This window comes from Garra rufa, chromosome 13 (assembly GCF_049309525.1).
Source record: "Garra rufa chromosome 13, GarRuf1.0, whole genome shotgun sequence".
NCBI lineage: Eukaryota > Metazoa > Chordata > Actinopteri > Cypriniformes > Cyprinidae > Garra > Garra rufa.
In genome coordinates, this window is record NC_133373.1 from 9702348 (window position 1) to 9718129 (window position 15782).

A 15782-nucleotide genomic window follows, 5' to 3' on the forward strand; every position below is an offset into this window, starting at 1 on the left:
GACGCTGTCACTTTAAGAGCTGCCCGGATCCAATATACTGTTACCCATGTGTTTTCTTTCTCAGCTGTTTGCTTTCACTTAAGACCTAAATTACTGTGTTTACAAGGATACTTGCAAAGTGCATTTTGAACCATACAAGTATGTGTATTTAACCTTTCAAGGCCTATAAAACCGCAAAAATAACTCATTACTCTCACGCTCTATGAACAGTCTTCATGTGCTCATAGACATCTCTCTGATAGCGTGCACGCAAATAACAAAATAATGCTTAAAAATGTGTGAAAATGATATGTTTTTGTGAACAAGTAGCAACTTTACATGAGCATGTAGAGACAATAGTCCAAAATCTCTACCAGTTGACAAATTTCTACCAGTGTCTACTGGTATAATCGCCCACCCCTAGTAAATACTGTAATTTTACTGTGGTACTGTAAAATAAAGTTACTATTAATTATTTTTCTTAAGGCAAAACACTGCAGGTGAACAGGGTAAAAAAAAAAAAAACACACTAATAAATATTACCTTGCTTACCCAGTTGATTGATTACATTGAAAATTGCAAAAAAAAAAAAAAATTGTATTACAAATTTTCGAAAATGCTAAGTTTAAATATGCAAATGAGGCATTATTTAATAAAATACATGCCAAATTGCATACATTTCTAGTACAAGGATCTAAACACTGGATAAAGTCAGTTTCAAAATTCTTGTTTCTTTTTTTTTTTTTTGACATATTAGAGTCAAATGTTTTTACAGAGGAAATTTTGAGTATCTAATTTTGTCACTCCAGAATTCAGAAAATACCTAAACAGCCAGGAAACAATATATTTTTACAATTTTGGGGGGAATAAAATGTATATAATCAAGCAAATTATATATGAACAAATCCCTCGGTAAAAACCTTCAGGATATAGACAGGAATAAAAATGTAAAGTTTGGTGTGTGTAAGTGCTACTGAAGTGGAGATTTATGGCTCAGTGTAGGAGAAAAAACTCAATTTGAGAAAACAGCCTTTAAAAATCCATATTGTAATAGAAATCTATTGACACAAAAGTGCTATGAAAGAATCACTTAACAGTGTCTTTTGGATGTTTTCTTTTCACTGGTCTGAAAAAACCAAAAAGTCCAAAATCTTAAACTTGACAGGTGCATGAAAAAAAACTCCCCTTAAGTACTATTTTTTATTTTTATTTTAAAGTAAAATATTACAAAAGTACTTCATATTATCATTAAAGTCCATTTTTTTAATTGTTCAAGCCCTACAAACATGTATAGCACACCTGGAGCTTTTTTAAAAATAGCATTTAATCACAATTACACCTAACACCACAACAGAATTTAAAGAAAAACAAATTATTAATTCTATTCATGTACTATCATGTGTTCTCAAGTATTCCCCTTAGGCGCTTTATTTTATGGTCATTTTATTTCAAATAAAACTCCTAACTCCACATCCACTGTATCTGTCTGTGCTCATCCTGATACAGCTCATTCAAAATCATTATAATGCACCAGTCTCTAGTCCTAGATTCATGTTTCCGTAACATTTGACCAATCGATTTCCATTACTTTTCCAGCCAGTTACTTTTAGCCAATGAAATATTTCAGAGATGATTGTATTGAAAACTTACTCATGATGGAAATTTCCATACCTCTAAAACAATTATTTACCTTGACTTTTCCGAGTCTGGAAATTACCATTAGTAAATTCCCAGTTTTTCCATGACTGTGGAAACACCAAGAAGTTACCCATGAATCAGCTGGAAAAAATCTACTAAGACCCACTGTCAAAACACAACTTGCACGAAATACTGCTACACCGGCCAAGCAAACACTCAAGAAGACACTATTTAAAATTTAATTTCAGCCAAGTTTTGCAGTAAATCTTAAGCACACAAACTATAGGAAAACCAATCACATGAAGGCATGAACCAATCCCAGTGCCTGTTCGTGTGCTCTCAGTTAAAGTGCTCTATGCAGTGGGCTTGAACGAATGGATCATGCCTTCTTTTTCCTTAAATGACCTCGCTCTCATGGCGTTCCAGGGCGGGAGGCAGTATGACACCACAAGGACCCTCAAAGTGATATCTGTTGGTGAGAAACACATCTCAAATAAACCACACGCAGGTGTTCAATTTGTTTTGTGAAATCTACCGTTCAGTGCTTGCTCAAATGCGGCAGTGAGACATGTCACTTAAGAGTCTGTGCTGAGGCTTGCGTGCAATAGAGCAGCTCTGCATTATCCTGTTGAATGGGCTGACTGAGAGGCATCTCTGTGACTCATGTAAAGTGATAGTTTGTGTATATGTATTTCTTACTTAAAGCGCATAGTAGCAGGTGTGCATTCCATGTTGAATTCAGCTACAGGCACTCCTCTACCTGCCACCTGAGGAGCAAACATGGCTGCTGGGTAAACTACAGAGGAGGTGCCCACCTAGAGACAAGAAAACAATGTGACAAAAACAGAATACAGTCAGAGGTGACAAATTCGTTACATAAGGCTGTCAACACAGACGCTTTTCTGGGTCTTGAATGTGGTAGTTGTGTTGCTGTCTATGCAGGGTCTGAAAGTTCTCGTATTTCATCAAAAAATATCTTAATTTGTGTTTGGGTTTGGAATGACATTCGGGTGAGTACTTAAAGGAGTAGTTCACTTTCAGAACAAATGAAGTAAGTAAATTATGTTTTTTGAAGAGAACATTTCAGGATTTCTCTCCATATAATGGACTTCTATGGTGCCCCAGAGTTTGAACTTCCAAAACGCAGCTTCAAAAGGGCTCTAAACGACCCCAAAAATATCTTAATTTGTGTTTGGGTTTGGAACGATATTAGGGTGTGTACTTAAAGGAGTAGTTCACTTTCAGAACAAATGAAGTAAGGAAATTATGTTTTTTGAGGAGAACATTTCAGGATTTCTCTCCATATAATGGACTTCTATATGGTGCCCCAGAGTTTGAACTTCCGAAACACAGCTTCAAAAGGGCTCTAAATGACCCAAAAAATATCATAATTTGGGTTTGGGTTTGGAACGAAATTAGGGTGTGTACTTAAAGGAGTAGTTCACTTTCAAAACAAATGAAGTAAGTAAATTATGTTTTTTGAAGAGAACATTTCAGGATTTCTCTCCATATAATGGACTTCTATGGTGCCCCAGAGTTTGAACTTCCAAAACGCAGCTTCAAAAGGGCTCTAAACGACCCAAAAAATATCTTAATTTGCGTTTGGGTTTGGGTTTGGAACGAAATTAGGGTGTGTACTTAAAGGAGTAGTTCACTTTCAGAACAAATGAAGTAAGGAAATTATGTTTTTTGAGGAGAACATTTCAGGATTTCTCTCCATATAATGGACTTCTATGGTGCCCCAGAGTTTGAACTTCCAAAACGCAGCTTCAAACGGGCTCTAAACGACCCCAAAAATATCTTAATTTGTGTTTGGAACGATATTAGGGTGTGTACTTAAAGGAGTAGTTCACTTTCAGAACAAATGAAGTAAGGAAATTATGTTTTTTGAGGAAAACATTTCAGGATTTCTCTCCATATAATGGACTTCTATGGTGCCCCAGAGTTTGAACTTCCAAAACGCAGCTTCAAAAGGGCTCTAAACGACCCCAGCTGAGAAAAAAATAGGTGCGTTCGACTTCATGCAGCGCTGCACAGACCGATCGGCGGCTGACTTGAAGTAGTGCATGCCGGTTAGAAATTTTGTCCGACTTGAACCGGCGCAGACGCCACGTGACGTTCACGTGTGGCATCAAAGTAACGCGAGAGCGTTTCGAGAACAGCCGGCTTGCTCAGCCAGCGCAGCATTTCAGAAGGGACTGCGCCAGGCTGTGATGACATCAGCTTCTCATGATTGGCCACATTCACCACATGACGATGATCACGCGTGTTTCGTGCATAACAAATCAATTTGCATGCCATTTCGTAAATAGTTTACGATCTTTTGACTGCAGTACATTTTATACCCTTAAATTCTTTATATTGGATTTGTGCATAAGTTTATTATTGTACTTTTTTCATACAGACCACTTATAGTATTCAGCTGCATATTTAAGTAATATTTTTTATGGAATAACTAAAATGTCACAGACATTTAATGTAATGAGGTCAACACTGATTGATGCTGAAATCTGTAGTTGCTGCTTCACTTGCATGTGCTGCATTTCTTCCAACAAAAAAGGTATTTCTATAGCTTCCAATTCATCTGCAATAAAGTAGGCAAACGCCACGTGATCTGCCATGTTTGAGGGAGCAACGAGATCTCCAACTTGTCCGACTTGACGGCTCCGTTTTCAGCTCCTCCCCGACTGCTTTCGGCTAATCTCGCCGATCGGTCTGCGCAGCGCAGCATGAGCTCGAACACACCTAGTGTCGTATCTAGCAAAACAATCGATTATTTTCTAAAAAAAAATTACAGTTTATATACCTAAACCTCAAATGCTCGTCTTGTCTAGCTCTGTGTGTACTCTGTGTAGAGATTAAAAAGTACATAAATCGTAAATGTTTTTAGAAAATACAGATCGTTTCGCTAGATAAGACCCTTCTTCCTCGGCTGGGATCATTTAGAGCCCTTTGAATCTGCATTTAAACTGCATTTTGGAAGTTCAAACTTGGAGGCACCATAGAAGTCCATTATATGGAGAGAAATCCGGAAATGTTTTCCTCAAAAAACATAATTTCTTTACGACTGAAGTAAGAAAGACATGAACATCTTAGATGACAAGGGGGTGAGTACATTATCTGTAAAGTTTTGTTTTGAAAGTGAACTACTCCTTTAATTACATAATTTTCATTTTTAGGTGAACTATCCCTTTAACCTTACCAAAAAGAAGTATACTTCAAGTTTATTTTATTAGGTAAAGTTCAAGTATATTTGTCTGTATACTTTATGTAGTAAGTATACAAATATCAGTGTACTAGTAGTATACTATTAAGCATACTATTTCAATTCTCTTTGGGACTAAATTGGCCCATTTTCTAGTACATAAAATTTACTTTTAAGTATACTTTAAGTATAACAGCAGTAAACTTTGAGTACACAACTACTTTACATCTATGTTTTCAGTTTGTACTGCAAGTATACTCAAAGTAAACTGTGTACTGATAGTTTACTAATTAAATACATTTTTATGCATCTTTAGCACACTTCAAAGTATAGTCTCAGTAAACTACTAGTTTAGTAGTTTTATACTGCAAGTATACTCGTAAGTTTTCTTTACGCAAACTTTACATCATACTTTTTTCTATTTAGGTTTTAATTTGTATATATTTTGTTATATGAATTCTGAACATACAAAATATCAAAAGAAAGAACGATATCTGCTTGTAAACAAAAACATTGTATTCTAGCTTCATGCATTCTTTTTCATAAAAACTTGAATGTGGATAAGTTTCATAAATATTAAATGAATAAATAAACAACGTTTGGAACAAAAAGCCAAAATAAAAGACTATTCATGATAATCAAAACGTAGATGGAGCACAAAGCTTGACAGTCATTATTACCTCTTCATGGGTCAACATTTTATTCCATAATGTTAACAGTTTTACATATCTATGGTTTTAATGCTGTTTTATGCCTGACAATTGTGTTACATTACATGTGGAAGCTTCTGTTGTTTCGATATCTTCTTCACTTGTGTTTCGGAAATTCTATACAGAAGATACAGTGCAGAAAACATGGATTCTGAGAGCCCAAGTATAGCTCAAATATACTTAGACTAGAGGCATAAGTTAAGTATACTTAAATGTCATTTTAAGCACATTTCTGAGAAATATATAAAGCACATTTCTGAGAAATATATAAAGCACATTTCTGAGAAGTACTTAAAAGCATACTGAAAGTATACTTTCCTATTTTAGTTTAAATTATACTAATAGCACACTTGAATAAACTTCTTTTTCGTAAGGGTAACCAGTATAAAATTTTTATAGCATTGTATTGTTTCTGTTATGGTTATGCCAGGGTTTCCTGCAATGCTGAATCTCTAGAGCCACAGTGTAAAAAACATAAATCACATTTACTCGAATTGTAAATGTAATTTTGCAGTCTGAATTGAATGTGATGTGATAAAAAGACTAGGCACCTCGAGAGCTGCACATAAAACAAACTCCAATGAAATCTGATTCATGAACAAATGACCCATTCAAGCAGCTTCTTTAAATGATTGATTTGAACTCGTATTACTGTTTTGAAGAGTCTTTCATTGAATTCATTCACTAAATTCCACAGAGCAGTTACTAAATCAACATCTGACTCACTTAATAATCTGCAAGATAGCTTTTCTTTCAGCAATGTCTATTTGAAATTAAACTATTTTTGCATGCTGAAGGCTTGTGGAAATTGTTGACTGGCTGTGTAGAACTGATCTTTGGTAATAGATTCAAATGGAGTTTGGTGTTAGCCTGTTGCTAATCTAACAACTCAATACTTCAGTAAGCTAAAAAAAACATGAATATTAAAATAAGGTATTACAGATTGCATTCTTAATGCCTTATACGGATAGTTTAATTTAATTTCCAGACATGAAAATTCAGTCATTATCATCCACCCTCATATTGTTTCAAACCTGTAAGACCTTTGTTTATCTTCGGAACACAAATTAAGAATTTTTTTTAATGAAATTCGAGAGCTTTCTGACCCTGCATAGACAGCAAGACTGAATAAAGTCATTATTCTTGTGTTCTTTGTGCGCAAAAAGTATTTTCATAGCTTTATAAAAATTAAGGTTGAACCACTTATGTCACATGGACTATTTTAATGATGTCCTTACTACCTTTCTGGGCCTCTCTTGGATTTCATCAAAAATATCTTATTTTGTGTTCCAAAGATGAATGAAGGTCTTATTAATTTTGGGGTGAAATATCTGTTTAAATTCCTTTCTTGGTAGGCAGCTCAATTAGTTCTGTATTAGAGTTTTACGCATTCATTTGTTATCACTCACCACTAAGCAGAGATCACATTGTTCCAGCTCCTGCTCCACAGCGGTGAGAATATCTGAATCCAAAGTCTCTCCAAACCAGACCACATGAGGCCTCAGCAATCCATTACAGCCTCTCCTGTCACACCTATAAACGCAAAGCACAAAACTAAAATCTTTGAAGATTAAACACTAAACACATGGATATATGCTGCCCACTGCTGGAGAAAAAGTGATATGATTCTCAAGTTACAGTGCCTTGAAAGTATTCATACTCCCTTTTTTTTTGCGTTTTGTTATGTTGCAGCCTTATGTAAAACTGCTTTAAATTACTTTTTTTACCAACATCAATCTACATCTCATACACCATAATGACACAGAACAAAACAGGTTTGTAACAACTTTGCAAATTTATTAGATCCCGTTGCATAAGTATTCATACCCTTTTCTGGGACACTCGAAATTTAGCTTAGGAGCATTCATATTGCTTCTAGATGTTACTACACTTCGAGTGGAGTTAAACTGTGGCACATTCATTTGAATGAGTATGATTTAGAAAGGTACACACCTCTCAGAAAAGGTCTAACAGCTGAAAATGCAATGCAATGTACTTATTTCAATGTATTATTTTTAAATAATTTGTAAAATTTGCAAATCTGGTTTTTGCTTTGTCATTATTATGGTGTATGGAGTGTAAATTGATTTGGGGAAAAACTAATTTAAAGCAGTTTAACATAATGCAGCAACAAAACACAATGTGAAAAAAACGAAGGGGTATGAATACTTTTGCAAGGCACTGTATTTCCGTATTGATCTTTACCTCTTTTTTTCTAAATTTGTTGAGGTTTGCTGCACCAAAACAGTCCTAATTTCATATTACATGACTACCCTCCTCACCTCTCTAAATTACACAGCTTTACAGTATATTCAGAGTAAAGCAAACCAGAAGTCTGCATTCCAATGGCATCTGATTACATTTGTTGCGGTACAAGTCGTAATTCCTGATTTGTAGACAGTAGTAGGTGACATTCCTCAGAGTTGTTAGTGAAAGCAGCCAGTCAAAGAGTAACTGGGACTTTTTTAATACATTGAAGACTGGTACGGAAGAGAAGAAATGGTTGAATATATAGTTATATAGTTGTTATTTTTGTTTTCTTTGTGCACAAAAAGTATTTCCATAGCTTCGTAACATTACAGTCGAACCACTGAAGTCACATGGACTATTTTAACAATGTCCTTACTACCTTTTTGGGCCTTGAACGTGGTAGTTGCATTGATGTCTATGCAGGGTCAGAAAGCTCTTGGATTTCATCAAAAATATATTAATTTGCGTTCAAAATATGAACGAAGGTCCTACGAGTTTAGAACGACACAAGCTGCATTTAACTATATATCGTAAAATCTACTGATCTGCATTTAACAAAGCCCACAAATCACAAACCTGGGCAAGTTCTCCACTGGTATTCTGGCATCCTTGGCACTGGGGTCAGGCTCTCTGAGAATTGAATAAAGAAAGAGAAAAGCAAATAGAGAGAGTGCAATCTCTTGTGGTTTAAATATTTGATGAAATAATGGTGATGTGTTTGCATGAGCTTTTACCCTTTCCCCTCCAGAGCAGGACAGATTGGACTCTTGTGGTTGGCTTTGACTTCTCCACAGCTCATGCAGCGGGTTTTAAATAGACTACCTAGAGAGAGAACAAGAGAAGTGAGAGATCAGTTGAAGGGAATAACCAAATAAATTCAAAGGAAAGATGGGACAAAAGCCACACCAACCAAATAGATGCTCTATCATGTTTAGTTTTGTTAACCAATAATTAATGCACTATAATGCTGACATTCTCCAGTCCTGCTTTGAGTAGCTGTTGTCTCACCGTGGATTTCATAGACATGTTTGGAACCAGCACGATGGTGCAGTTCATCGATGTTCTGGGTGATGATCACAACAGAGCGCCCCTGCTTGCTGAGACGGGACTCACACTCTGCTATAGCCAGGTGTGCTGGGTTTGGCGTTTTACTGCGCATAACCTGCAAAAGTAAATACAATTAACTGAAATTAAAAAATAAATAAATAAATTGAGATGTTATTAGAATGAAACCAAACATTTTGTATTGTATAACTGCAACCCCAATGTTATTTGGGGTCATATATAAATATATAATGATACTTGAAGTCACTTGTAACAATGCAACAATAATCATATTTTTATTATTTGCATTTTATTTCTATTTTTTTTTTTTCAGTTCCTGGTCATTAAATAGTTTATTATGTGTGACCCTGGATGTCAAAACCAGTCATAAGGGTATTTTTTACATTGAGATTTATACACATTTCCATGGGTATATTGTTTATTAGGATAGGACAGTATTTGAAAATCTGGAATGTGAGAGTGCAAAATAAATTAAAATAAATTCAAAATATTGAGAAAATCACCTTTAAAGTTGTCCAAATGAAGTTCTACGCAATTAAAAATTATGCTTTGATATATTTACTGTAAGAAAAAAATAAATATCTTCATGGAACATGATCTTTACTCAATATCCTAATGATTTTTGGCTTAAATAAAAATATCTATAATTCAGACCCATACAATGTATTTTTGGCTATTGCTACAAATATGCCTGTGCTACTTAAGGTTTTGTGGTCCAGGGTCACATATTTCATTGTATTACTCAATTTTAGATCTAGTTTTTGTTAAGTCATATTGGTACCTACGACTGAAATTTTGGTATTGTGACATTAAAAATGAATAAAAATGCAAGCATGCATCTCATGACCAATCTGCTATTGCAAAGTAACTCCACCCCCTTGTGGATGCTGTTTGAATTTCAGTCCTAAAAATAAACACTGGCATTCCAGGATCTTTCAGATTCCTTACTGCAATTCCAAAAATGCAAAACATGCATACAGAAGAAAAAGTAAAAGTAGTAGTCTTATTTGAGAATTAACACAACATTTCAGACATTTATATTATATATCAAATTTATGAATGTAACAGTGAATAGATCACTAAAGGAAACAAATGGCATTATGATATTAATGACCATTTAGTCAGTAATGTGTGACCCACCTCACGCCTGTAATGGTAAAATTCCCATACTAAAGAAGGATCTCGAGAGAAAGCTTCAGGGGTGGCCAAATCCTGAAAGACAAAGAGATGGAAAGAGAGACTCAATAAAAAAATATTACTATTGCTAATATTTGCTTATGTACATGTGTTGTGAAATTAAGAACTTAAAGAATTACAGAAAAGTATCTCTATATATTCTGTTGTGTAGCACTTAAAAAAATACAATGTTCTGCTTAATTGTTTAATTTTAATTTACACATGAAATATATATATAGTTGAGGTCAAAAGTTTACATACACCTTGCAGAATGTTGATTATTTTAACAAAATAAGAGGGATCATACAAAATGCATGTTATTTTTTATTTGGGATTGACCTGAATAAGAGATGTTTATATGTAGTCCACAAGAGAAAATAATAGTTGAATTGATAAAAATGACCCAGTTCAAAAGATTACATACACTTGATAATTAATACTGTGTTGAAACCTGAATGATCCACAGCTGTTTTTTTTTTTTGTTTTTTGTTTTTTTAGTGATAGTTGTTAATGGGTCCCTTGTTTGTCTTGAACAGTTAAACTGCCCGTCGTTCTTCAGAAAAATCCTTTAGGTCCCACAAATTCTTTGGTTTTCCAGCATTTTTGTGTATTTGAACCCTTTCCAACAATGACTATATGATATTGAAATCCATCTTTTCACACTGAGGACAACTGAGGGACTCAAATGCAACTATTACAGAAGGTTCAAACGCTCACTGATGCTTCAGAAGGAAAAACAATGCATTAAGAGCCAGGGGTGAAAACTTTTGAACAGAATTGTTTTTTTCTTATTTTGCCTAAATATCATATTTTGTTCATTTAGTACTGCTCTTCAGAGGCTACATAAGATACTTAAATGTTTCCCACAAGACAAAAGAAGTTAAATTTAATTTACCCTGATATTCAATTCAATTCAAGAAGTTCTCACCCCCGGCTCTTAATGCATTGTTTTTCCTTCTGAAGCATCAGTGAGCATTTGAACCTTCTGTAATAGTTGCATATGAGTCCCTCAGTTGTCCTCAGAAAAGATGGGTTCAAATATGTTCAAACATACAAAACCACTGAAAAACCAAAGAATTTGTTGGACCAGAAGGATTTTTTTTAGAAGAACAGCAAGCAATTTACCTGTTCAGGACAAACAAGGGACTCATGAACAACTATCACTAAACTTTTAATGTAAACTTTTTAAACTACTGATGTAAACTGAAAATGTAAACTTTTGAACACGGTCATTTTTATGAATTCAACTACTATTCTTTTACACTATATGTAAACGTCTTTTATGTGAAATATCCTATTCAGGTCAGTACTAAATAAAAAAATAACATGCATTTTGTATGATCCCTCTTATTTTGGAAAAAACAATTAACATTTTGCAAATTCTGCAAGGTGTATGTAAACTTTTGACCTCAACTGTATATATATTAAAATAATAAACATAATATATATAATATAATATAGAGCTGTCGAAGTTAACATTACGATATTAATGAAATATGTTTAGTGTACATTCACATAAATTCATTCACATTCACTAAATGTTATACTATTTTATTATTCTTTTTAAAAACCTCAGAAATCGAGACATTAATTGCAATTCATTAATTTTTTTAAATATTTCTTTTCCCTAAATACTTTTCTAAACTAAAAAAAAAAAATTTAAACTCACATACATTGTCAACTTAATTTAAAAAATACATTTTATTAAAATAATATTTTAACAATTTGTTTATTTCATTTTAGAAAATAATGTTACATTTAATATTCTTCTCACACAGTATAAATGGAATTTCAAACATAAGAATATACAGATCTAATTAAATTTATCAACAGGACGGATCATCACATGTGATATGTGATGATCATATATCACATTTGGGTCCTAGCATCAAAAAGATTAAAAAACCTTGGTATAACTCATATATCAAAACTAAGATGGCACAAAATGTGTGATGTGTATACAATGTGCACCTATTACCTGTGCCTGCCATTTCCTCCAGTATCCCCCCTGTCCTCTAAAGGTTGGTACTCCACTCTCTGCACTCACTCCAGCCCCCGTAATAATAGCAATGTGCTTGGCTTTAGCAAAATCCTTACGAAACTTTGTTAAATCTGTAAACGAAACAAATTGCAAACCATTTCATTCACAGGCCATTCACTCCCATACATACAGAGTAAAAGTGTTTTACTTGAGCTTGGTCTGGCCATCTTTGGAGAGCTCCAGTTCAGTCTGACTGCCGCACACAGGTGAGAGGTCAGTCCCCGACACGTCAACTGGCGTACAATCATTGAGGGTTAAATGTCACGCTACACAGATAGAAAATCAGAGAAAAATATATATAAACAACCTGAAATGCAACATACTCACCAGCAGATACACACACAATCAGAGAATGAGATTAAAACACTTCCTCTTTCTGTAAGTGTTCCTTTGCTAGAAAAGGAGGCGTGTCCAGGAACTAGCCTGACAGGAAATTTTGGAACGATTTCCTTCTTCTATTCATAATGTAGTTATTATAAAAGGTTCACTTTAACATTATATATATGTTATGTATATGCACACATATACACACTACCAGTCAAAAGTTTTTGGACAGGAAGATTTTTTTATTATCATTTAATTTGATCCAAAATACAGCAAAAACAGTAATATTGTGAAATGTTATTACTATTTAAAAGAATTGCTTTCTATTTGAATATATTTTAAAATGAAATTCATTCCTGTGATCAAAGATACATTTTTAGTATTATTACTCCAGTCTTCAGTTTCAGGTAATCCTTTAGAAAACATTCTAATATTCTGATTTGCGGTTCAAGAAACATTTATTATTATTATTATTATTATTATTATTATTATTATTATTATTATTATTCCAGGATTCTTTGGTGAATAGAAAGATTTGAGCAGTAAATCAGAATATTATATAGATTTCTGAAGGATCATGTGACTGGAGTAATGATGCTAAAAATTTCAGTTTTGAAATCACAGGAATAAATTACATTTTAAAATATATTTAAATAGAAAACTATATTTTTAAAAAACATGTCCAAATTTGACTGTTTTTGCTGTACTTTGGATCAAATAAATGCAGGCTTGGTGGGCAGAAGAGACTTCTTTAAAAAACATTAAAAATCCTACTGTCCAAAACCGTTTGTAAACCCAAAACCTGGTAGTCCAAATTAATATTATTATAAGTATTAAAATATATTGCTATTTATAATAAACAACAACCCCCCCCCCCCCCCAAAAAAAAAAACATGAAAACATGGTTTATTATGTACAATTGATCCATATGAATCAATATAATACTATAATTAGTATAAATATTTAATTAGTAAATATATATATATATATATATATATATTTTAAAATGTATTGTAAAATGTAAAATCTTTTTTTTTCATAAATTTTCCACCCCTTTGCAACTCTAATCTTAAATACTGTAACTACTAGAAATATTCCCTTTTTTTTCTAAAATCAAAAGGTTTCAAATCAGAGATGTTTTAGGAATATTGTTCATAATGTTTATTGGGAATATTTCCCATGTCCTCAGTTTGACTTATTTTCAATGCAAAACAACTAAAATCAATAAGTATTGATATGGCCTGATAAATTTAGTGAGCTTTGACTTATCACAATTTGATAAAATGACAAAAACAAACTACATTTTTACAATAATACAACTTTTGAAAATATTAAAGGTCCCATATTGTACACATTTCTGGAGGTTTATTTTATTTGTTGATGTCCTTAAGAATATATATTTGCGGTATAAGTGCCAAAATCCATCTCAATATATTTTTACAGCTCCTTTTTTAGGAGCTCTGTCAAAAACAGGTCGATTTTGGCCCATCTAATTAATATTCATGAGCCTCTCTTCTGATTGGCCTGTTGTTTTCTGAGTGAAGCACAACCAGGCCAATCACAGGTAACTACGGTCATGTATGCTTTAGCCAAGCTGAGAGAGCCTAGCCTGCTGATACTCAACAGGATATTTTAGAATGATCATTAATGTTTTTTCTTTTTCAAACACCGAATGCAGTAAGCTACATAACTGTTGCTTCAGTAAAGCCCCTTTCACAATGCGCTCTGATTCTGGAAAATTACGGGAACGAGCGCTGTGTGAACCAAAGCCAGAACCATAAAGGCAGTGTTGTAGTGATGATGCATGTTATCATGCGACTCTTCACGACAAAAAATACGTGCAAAGTAGAATGAAGCAGCGATCGGGCAGAGCCAGCTCCGCACTATCAGCGCTGAAGCACAGTTTGTTCAGGTTAGTTTCAGTTTAGTGAAACGTACGCGTCGCATGACATCTCACATCCAAACGTCACATGTCTTTATGGGTTGTGTGTAAAGCACGCACAGATTCCGGAAAACAACCGTGAATGAATCAAATTAAACAATTCCGGAACAAATCATGGGACACATTATCCGTGTATTTACCGGAATCGCTGTGTGAAAGAGGCTGAAGTTGACGTGCCTCTGGTCTCTTATATTCACGTTGTTCTGAAGCCTGTGTAATGATCGTAGCTTGACATCTGTCGACTGAACAGGGTTTTCTCCACTTGTTTTCGTGTTGTTGTTGCTCAATAATGGAATGGATGCGTTGTTGTCTGGGGGTTTGACAAAAGGAGGGTGGGACGTTGGTTGGTGCTCGGGGTGGTGACTGAAGGCGGTGACTGAGTAGATCGGACGTCACATCTGTACGGAAGTCACAGCGGCTCGTGAAAATGAACAGCTACTTTAAGCAGGCTGTGTGCAGTTTACTGTGGATTGACTGTTTTGAAACTCATATGGTAGTTAGATAGCCCCTAGACCTTAGTTATCATGAAAAAAGCCAGGAAATTTTGATTTTGACAATATGGGACCTTTAACAAAATATTTGACATTCCAAATGCAAGCTTTTATTTCCATTCTGTAAGGAACCTCGTTATTTCTTCATTTAAAACCTATTACATTTCATCCTGTTCATTTTCTTCTAAATAATAAAGTTAAAATCATTAATAAAGTGCCTGCTTGACCTGACCATATTTCTAAATATCTGTTTAGGTGCACGCCTTTATTTTCCATAGTTCCTTAATAAATGAACACAAGCATATTCATTTTTAAATCAGGATCACAGCAGTATGAAAAGAGGATAGAACTGGTATAGTGCAATAAAGTAACTTTAATAAACATATGTGGACCTTGAAGGACCTTGTAAAATGACCACAGCTCTGCAGAGACTCTGCCTTTGCAAGTTTACGTGCATAACAGTTTTCTGCTATCAAATAGGCGTATTAACTAATTTGATAGATGAAAAACACTTCATAGGTCAAACATGTTCAACAAAGCAGGAGTAAATGTGCAATACACGCTGATGCTGATGCCACGACTATAAACACAGCACAGAATGAACAGAAAGTAACAGCTACCTGCGTCTTCTGCTGACTTGTCACACAGATAGCGTAGATATAGTGCAGCAGAGCAGATGAAATATGTATTTATTAACTTACATCCACTCAGTTGCTGTCATGAGCCAGTAAAAGACGAGTGCATCACGCACAACTCACACGAGCCATGAGATGACAAATGTTACTATTAGCTTTCATATTAGAAACCTCTGAGGGGCGGTTGGTGGCTCAGAAAGTTCAATCGTCCATTGAGTCGTATTCAAACCTCCGGAATGTATTTTAAGTTATTGATGATATTTGTTCAGCATAAAGTATAAAATATTAAACAAACTAATTTCAAGGAGTGTTGTCAGAGAAACAAA

General features: G+C 34.2%; 1 protein-coding gene across 2 annotated transcripts; it reads right to left on the reverse strand.

Moving 5' to 3' along the window:
* Positions 1 to 1717: 1717 nt before the first annotated feature.
* sirt5 (sirtuin 5) lies at positions 1718 to 15582 on the reverse strand. Of its 2 annotated transcripts, none has more exons than XM_073817058.1 (10): positions 15523 to 15582; positions 12213 to 12330; positions 12002 to 12135; positions 9988 to 10059; positions 8791 to 8944; positions 8517 to 8604; positions 8359 to 8412; positions 6942 to 7065; positions 2317 to 2432; positions 1718 to 2086 (listed from the first exon to the last, which is right to left on the reverse strand). In XM_073817058.1, exons 2-10 carry the CDS (start codon positions 12310 to 12312, stop codon positions 2014 to 2016), a joined length of 915 nt encoding a protein of 304 aa, XP_073673159.1. In that variant the 5' UTR covers positions 12313 to 12330; positions 15523 to 15582; the 3' UTR covers positions 1718 to 2013. The 2 variants fall into 2 exon arrangements, with proteins under 2 accessions (XP_073673159.1, XP_073673160.1); XM_073817059.1 differs by lacking the exon at positions 15523 to 15582 and adding an exon at positions 12392 to 12464 and having other exon boundaries at positions 12213 to 12297.
* Positions 15583 to 15782: the final 200 nt, after the last annotated feature.

Coding starts and splice junctions, on each gene's coding strand:
- sirt5 (XM_073817058.1), bottom strand. CDS start 12,312: ATGATTGTACGCCAGTTGACGTGTCGGGGACTGACCTCTCACCTGTGT. Junction 12,136..12,212: donor GATGGCCAGACCAAGCTCAA/GTAAAACACTTT, acceptor TTTCGTTTACAG/ATTTAACAAAGTTTCGTAAG. Junction 10,060..12,001: donor GGAGGAAATGGCAGGCACAG/GTAATAGGTGCA, acceptor TTTGTCTTTCAG/GATTTGGCCACCCCTGAAGC.